A 7,660-nucleotide genomic window follows, 5' to 3' on the forward strand; every position below is an offset into this window, starting at 1 on the left:
TTATAATCAGTTTTAACTGTATTACTTAAATTAAAAAAAAAAAAATGCAATTGCCAATAATCTATGTTTGCAAAAAATATACATATAAACTTTACTGTCACTTTGCAAAAATCCTATTTATGCTATACAAAACAATGATGACCTTCTCCGGAGTGCTCTGATCTTCTCGCTGAGTGGAGGCACGCCGCGCGCCGATAGCGCCGAGCTGAACTCATACGCCTCCAGTGTGCGCCGAATGCAATTGGAACACAGCCGGCCCTCCGGCACCACCTGAGACCACATTATCACATAATTATAATTCCCCTTTGTTTGCAACACTGACAATTTTTTTTCTTTTAGTCCTTAAAATAAAATTGTTGTACATTCAATAAAAACATTGTGTAAAACGCTCTTTTTACAGTAAACATTATATTAGCAAAATAATTACAGAATACAATTTTAGACATTCTTTTGACAACGTCCAGCCAGAAAGAATAATAATAGAATAGTCGCCGCGTGACATATCTTCTCTTCTGCCAGCCAGACCGCGGAGCCGAATATTTCCCGAAACACCCGATGTCATCGGTTAGGATAACGCCACGTAACATCGGCCATCCTGCAAAGTGAATACCGTAAGGTATTCACAAAAATAAATTTGAGAAAGTAGAACTGAATTGGGTACTTATATTTTAAACAAATAGGGCCCAGCAACACAAATCAGAATGCTCATGTCTGCACACAGAATATGATCAGAATGCTCATGACTACAGACAGAATATGATCACAGACAATGAATGACAGAATATGTTCATGGTCACAGACAGAATATGATCAGAATGCTCATGGCTACAGACAGAATATGATCAGAATGCTCATGATTACAGACAAAATATGATCAGAACGCTCATAGCTGCAGATAGAATATTATCAAAAGGCTCACGGCCACAGACAGATCAGATTAAATAAAATAAACAGTTACGCACGTTCGCATTGTCAGCCTGAAGTGTTGCGCCACCGATTTGACTTCACATGACGCCAGTCATTCCTGTCTCCAATGATTTAGTTTCTAAGAAAACACCCTCTCCAGTGAGCCAAGCAGCAGGCATAACGAAGTTTTTGTTATGAATGTCGTGAATCGTACTAATGTGCAGACATCAATTCCATATGCATTCCCAACATATTTACTTCAACAGACGTAGACGTTGCCATGGTAACTAAAAATCTGAGAATCTGGTAATTTTAATTTTGGCATTCAATGATTCATCACAGATTTATTCCGATAGTTCTCTTCACATTCGAATTCAATGTAACTTCAAATTATCATTTGTATAATCCCACTTCTGAATGTAAAACGCTCTTTTTACAGTAAACATTATATTAGCAAAATAATTACAGAATACAATTTTAGACATTCTTTTGACAACGTCCAGCCAGAAAGAATAATAATAGAATAGTCGCCGCGTGACATATCTTCTCTTCTGCCAGCCAGACCGCGGAGCCGAATATTTCCGGAAACACCCGATGTCATCGGTTAGGATAACGCCACGTAACAATTGTTTTATGGCACCAAAAAATTATATTTATTACAAAATACCAAAGCATAGTTATAGTCTAGTAACCTGATAATATGTTTACACTTCATATGTAAATTGTAACAAACAACAATTATAATATATGAACACTAAAAAGTAGTTCAATTCAATAGAACTTCCAAGCAATGTCATTAAATATGTATTAAGTTTTACATTAGTTTTGAAACATAAAATTTGCATTGGCATTTGGAAGCCCATTGCAGAACTTAGGTAGCTTTCTCTAAACATAAAATCCAAATAGAATAAAACATGATATATTTCACATTTAAATTAAATTAATACATTGGATTTAGGAATCTAAAGCCTACTATTACGGCAGAATTTGATATTTACTTCGAGAGGATAGGAATATTTTACATCAAATAAAAGGTAAACAAAACATAATAGAGTAATGATCGTTTCGGTTATGATACTTAAACTTTAAACATTTAATGTTGGCGATATTATTGGCGCACCTTACTATTGTTGAGCTGCAGCAGCATGGCCCGAAGCGGCACCTGCCCCAGGGAAGCACCCGCATCATGCTCTTCTGGCGTCAATAACTCGCCGCTGGTGTTGCCGCACACGCAGCACGACTCCGATTCCACCTCAAGCTTCATTACTTCTGTAGCCATTTTACACTTGCAGACACACAAAATTAATTGTACGAATATATCTTTCTCTTAAGTTATTTACAGAAGCTAAAATGTTATTTGAACCAACACATAAATTATAACTGGTAATGTCAATTGTCATTTGGACATTAGCAAACGCACTAAAACATAGACAATTCAAATTACATTATAAAGACTGCATAAAGGGCACAAACATCCAAGTCATTCGTACAGAAACAAACATAATCTTAGCTGAATATGGTTTTTTAAAGTATAGTTCGAAGTGTAGTAGTTGAATTAAAAAAAAATCATAGTGCCACATTTACATTTCAAAATATAATATTGTTATAATTCTTTATCCGATGAATAATAAAAATATTTAATAAAATGTTCTGTACGTACATCTTATTTCTTTTACTTGCCATAATGACATTAAGTTTTACAATATATGCTTTCAAATAATTATAATTGTCGTATGCGTATAATGAAATAAGGAGTCATTTTGACAATCTACGTCAGTCGCCATATTGTTTGGAAAAATTGTCTATGGTTAAGTGTGTTTGCAGTTTGTTTCTGTTGTTTTCGGTGTAATATATCCATATTAATCCAGTGTTAATTACTATCGATTTAAAAATTACGACCTAAACGTATTAGAATATCATTTATCATGTCCATCGGTGTGCCTATTAAAGTACTTCACGAAGCTGAAGGCCATGTAGTGACCTGTGAAACAAACACCGGCGAAGTATACCGCGGGAAGCTGATAGAAGCCGAGGATAACATGAATTGCCAGATGACTCTGGTGACGGTGACGTATCGCGACGGCCGGGTTGCGCAACTGGAAAATGTTTACATTCGAGGCTCCAAGATCAGGTTCCTGATATTGCCTGACATGTTGAAGAACGCGCCAATGTTCAAACGGCAGGGCAATAAGCCGACTGCCGGTCGCGGCAAAAGTGCAATACTACGGGCTCAGGGTGAGTGTAACAGATGAAAGAGTACGTATTTTCTGTTTGTTTGGTTACTGTAGATATATATATCTACAGTAACCTAAAAGTAAACAAAATCAGAAACCCTGAGGTTAACAGTCGTATACTATCGACGTAGTTCAAAAGATAACGATAGGTTCTTGGGAGCTTAAAAATTGTATTTTGTATACCAGGGTTTAGGGTCTACCAACTAAAATTTTAAGTGATAACCATTTTCATCAGTTTAGTTGTACAGAATTTCTTTTTAATTTTTAGAACTATGTTTACTCTGTAATATATTCATAAGTAGGTATTATACTGGGGCCATTTTCATTTAATTGCTCAAATCAAAAATTCTGGAAAATATTCATAACTCAAAAACTTCACGCTAATGTCACCCAGTAAACACCTGAAAAGTTTAATTAACTTCTCAAGACAATTGATTTGATTCCGTCTCATAATTTTAAATCAAAGACTACACATCTATTAAAAACTCAATTACCCATCCCGAATACGAACGACACCTATTACCGTCATAATACCGGTAGACATTTATCTATAGAAAAAGACACATACACACCCATTCCATATTTAAAATCCTAACACTTCCCCGTCGCCTAATAGCCGAAACGTGCCTCCTTGCTTAATTTCAAATATAGCGCAACGTTCTAAAATGGCGCCATTTCCACAAATCCCGCCTTATCCAGCGGCTTGCAGTTAGCGCCATCTGTCATCGAGTTTGACAGTTGACAGTGAAACGGTTTAAAAATAGAATGAACGAAGAAATCTCGCCCCGACTGCAAGATTCTAAATGAGTTTTTGTCGATGGATTTTTGTTTTTTGTGTCTATGAGTTCTATCCGTGCAATAGTTGCCAGACTGAAAAATAGTTTTCAAGATGATAAATATTGACAGCTCAGACGTAAATTCATCAATTATCTGCGATGCTGCAGCTCCGTTTTTATAACAGAAAAACGGAAGAACTTTAGAATAAATCATTTATTACCCTAAAACTATTATTCCAAAATATACACATGTATAAAGAAATATAAATAAAACTAAAGGTTTCTAATTTATAACATTATCAACACGTTAACACTTGTCACTCGACGGGGAATCGAGAGCAGCGAGTTGAGTTGACATTTGCCGAATTTGCAAAACTTATTTGAGTTATTGACGTCTAATTTCAAGTTGGTTTTGGAAACATGAAACTTCATTTGTAGTCGATCGTGTACGGGTCGCCAGTACTTCGTATACGTACATAGATCGACTTATTGCATTAGCCATTCTCTCCCAGTCAACCTTATGATGATGCAGAGATAGGTAGGTGCATCAAAGGTAACTGTAGCAGTATACAAATCCAACAAGAAACCTAAACAATAACCCCTTAGAGGCAATTCATGTGCGCTCGGGTTCCACACCGAATGCACGCTCATGCACAGGGGCACATTTGTGCAGCCCTAGGCACACAGTTAAGTGTATATGCCTCTTGGTTGCCAAATTCACATTGAGGTCTATAAGGGCTCGCGAACATCTGCCTTCATTCTCCCCTCCGCCCATCCTATGATGGTTCCTTCTCCTTCAAATCCTCCTCTCTTAATCTTCCTCCAGGGCCCTGCAATCCCTAAGCCGGGTGATTCCAGAATCCCATTCGTGATTTTCCACCGGAATTGATTGCAGAGTCTGATACCAAAAATCTACGTAATACGACAATACTACACAGTTATTATAATTATAAATAAATAGCTAATTAATTTTTACATTTATTTAACAAACTCAAAAATTACAATTATTTATTAGTAGATAACATCGATAAAACCATTAATACTTGTAATAACCATTTAGAATTATGACACCAAAATATGTAAATGTTTATGATAAAAAGTTGACATCCATATCTAATACTTGTCCAACTCAAATCATAAATTATTACCAGGCTTATTTTTTAAATTATTATTTTCGCAATACCACGTATTTTTTTTTATTGTCGATATACACGAGAACATCACCGAGCAGACAAATTCGAAGACAGTAAAATAAAACGAACGCCGACCATTAGTCTGCGAGTAGTTATAATTGTATGTGACGGTAACGACCAGACGAACGGCTATAAATTCACTTCATTCTACATGTGTTTAACTATAGTACTTTTCCAGCTGATCCCGGGATCCCGGAAATTTAAAAGTGTCGTCAACAAATATCATGTATAAATCGTTCGTAAGTACGTCAATAAAGGTATATAAATATAATTTGAGTTTATACTTAGCCCTGTATTGTATACTGTCCCACTGCTGGACACGGCCTCCTCTACTACTGAGAGGGATTAGGCCGTGATCCACCACTGGTCTAGTGCGGATTGGTAGACTTCACACACCCTCAAAATCGGAGTTAAATGAGTGTTGAAATATGGTCCAGAGTATTTTTAACAGTATTTTGGTATTTTTTTATTCCAGATATAGGTAACATTCGCTTGATGGTTGTTACACTAGTTACTTCCTTGCACGGTGCATAATATGTTACTAATATAGATTATGACGATTATAGTATCCGCCATGAAGACAGAAATTAATATTCTAAGAAATACGCGATTCCTTGTTTCGAAAACGCGGTGAAACCACGCGATTTGTATTGAGAAAATCCGTAAAGGTCCGCGCGGCAACACAAGTCTACTCACACGCTAATGACGCTGTCATCAAGTGGAAACGTCAAAGGGCCGAGAATTAGTCACCGCGTCATCTGTCATGGTGTTGACAGTAACGACAGAAGTAAAACATTTGAAAATAGAAACTAAAGGGAAGGCGAAGACGCGGCCTTTTGATGTGGTCTTTTTTGTCAAATTTTAGATGATTAATGTGGAGCACTGGTCTTAATAAGTTGTTAATGGTATAAGGCGAAAAAAGGGATTGTTGGAAGCATAAGTCTTTCCCACCAGATTGGTACAGCTCAACGGAACCCAAGGTTCCTGGGATCATGAAGGTTTAGACTTTATACAGGTAATTTCACTATATCTATCAGTCTGTGTATCTCCGGTTCCAACAGGCCGGCATAATTGTGTCGACTGCCGAGGGGTAATCATCCCTCGTCAGTCGACATTCTTCGTCCCCTACTCTACTTACCATCAGCTGCTGTGGGGTCACTTTGCTGTATCCCTATAAAAATATATCTTTAGAACCTTAGGTAAATCGTGGACATGTATAAATCGTGGGTCCTCTCTTGGTTTTGCCGGCAAACCTGACAGCTACATGACATTTACGTGTGTCACGGGATTATAACCTTATATACTACATAATAAGGTTATTTTTCGGTGACACGCGTAATGTCGTAGCTGTCGAAACACCAACAGATATATAAAAAACAATGGACAGCGGAACCGGTAACTCTAGCATACCAAAGAATCACCGTATATTACCAGTCAACACTCGAACACTGGTTGAATCAAAGTAAATATAACGAAATTGTTCCTGGACTACATCGATATGGAGTATATTTGCGAAATCCTGATAGACAGATGTTGTCAAAGTTTCAAACAGAGAAGCGATTTAATAAAATTATACGTTCACTTCATATAAAGGTAAAAGCATAAAAGTAGAGCTTATATCGTAGGCATTTTCGTCTAGCTAACGCCTTACAAGACGGTTGATTTTATATAATTCTATTTGAATTTCTTTCCCACTATGTTATATAGATGAGCCTATATCATATACCTATGCCGGGCTCCTCTCACAGGCTTTTCTCCTAACGGTTCAAAATGCGGTTGATTTTATATAGATTCTATTTGAATTACTGTCCCACTATGTTACAAAGACTAGCCTATATCATACACAAATTCCTATGCCGCGCGCCACTCACAAGTTTTGATTTCGAAAATCCAAAAAGTCCTTACTTCTGCTAAAGTTTCTATTAAGTATTAAAATACGATCCATGCAAACCCCTTTCTCCCAAATTCAGTAATTTCGCCATAATTATAATAAAACTTATTCACATTAAAATATTATGAGACCACACAGCCTTTTCAATTTTACGCAATCAATCAAATTTTGAAAAGCGCCCGTATTTATTCAATGTACCCAACTTTGAGAGCCGTAGTGTAGCAAGTTCCTTAATACATTAGGGGGGTACGGCCCAAGCCGCTGCGGTCTGACTGGCGATGCACGGGTTAATTACATAGATAATTGTGGCCGTGCAAAGGGTTAACACACTGTGAATGGTGATTATTGTTGCGTTCAACCCTATCTTGCGTCGGGTCGGAACGACCGGGGCGCAATCCTAACTACTTTTGATTGCAGCCACGGGTTGTTTCGAGCTTTGATTGTGCACAAAACATATCTATTATTTTAATCTCGAATAAATAACTTACAAAGTAAAATGAACCAAACATCGCCTTATTGTGAATATAAAATAGATTGTAAATGTTACGCACACCAAAATTGCCATGCGTATATGTATATATAATATACCTTAGTTTAAATTCAGCAAAAAGATAATATGTGTAGTTTAGTAGTGCTATTTAAATGATAATAATAATAATA

At 36.7% G+C, this 7,660-nt stretch overlaps 2 protein-coding genes across 2 annotated transcripts; one reads left to right on the top strand and one right to left on the bottom strand.

Annotated features, from left to right (window-relative positions):
* Positions 1–60: 60 nt before the first annotated feature.
* Positions 61–2,326, bottom strand: LOC119193618. Its single transcript, XM_037447257.1, has 2 exons — positions 2,027–2,326; positions 61–270 (listed from the first exon to the last, which is right to left on the bottom strand). Exons 1-2 carry the CDS (start codon positions 2,183–2,185, stop codon positions 118–120), a joined length of 312 nt encoding a protein of 103 aa, XP_037303154.1. The 5' UTR covers positions 2,186–2,326; the 3' UTR covers positions 61–117.
* Positions 2,327–2,676: 350 nt separating this feature from the next.
* On the top strand, positions 2,677–3,158 carry LOC119193617 (small nuclear ribonucleoprotein Sm D3-like). Its single transcript, XM_037447256.1, has one exon. The coding sequence runs from the start codon at positions 2,832–2,834 to the stop codon at positions 3,156–3,158; it is 327 nt and encodes a 108-aa protein (XP_037303153.1). The 5' UTR covers positions 2,677–2,831.
* The last annotated feature ends 4,502 nt before the right edge of the window (positions 3,159–7,660 follow it).

This window comes from Manduca sexta, unplaced genomic scaffold, assembly GCF_014839805.1.
Source record: "Manduca sexta isolate Smith_Timp_Sample1 unplaced genomic scaffold, JHU_Msex_v1.0 HiC_scaffold_795, whole genome shotgun sequence".
NCBI classification, from domain to species: Eukaryota; Metazoa; Arthropoda; class Insecta; order Lepidoptera; family Sphingidae; genus Manduca; species Manduca sexta.

What these genes read in the sequence shown, in the direction of transcription:
- LOC119193618 (XM_037447257.1), bottom strand. Translation starts at nt 2,185, where the DNA reads ATGGCTACAGAAGTAATGAAGCTTGAGGTGGAATCGGAGTCGTGCTGC. An exon ending in TGCAGCTCAACAATAGTAAG is followed by an intron (nt 271 to 2,026) that starts GTGCGCCAATAA and finishes ATGTGGTCTCAG; the next exon opens with GTGGTGCCGGAGGGCCGGCT.
- LOC119193617 (XM_037447256.1), top strand. Translation starts at nt 2,832, where the DNA reads ATGTCCATCGGTGTGCCTATTAAAGTACTTCACGAAGCTGAAGGCCAT.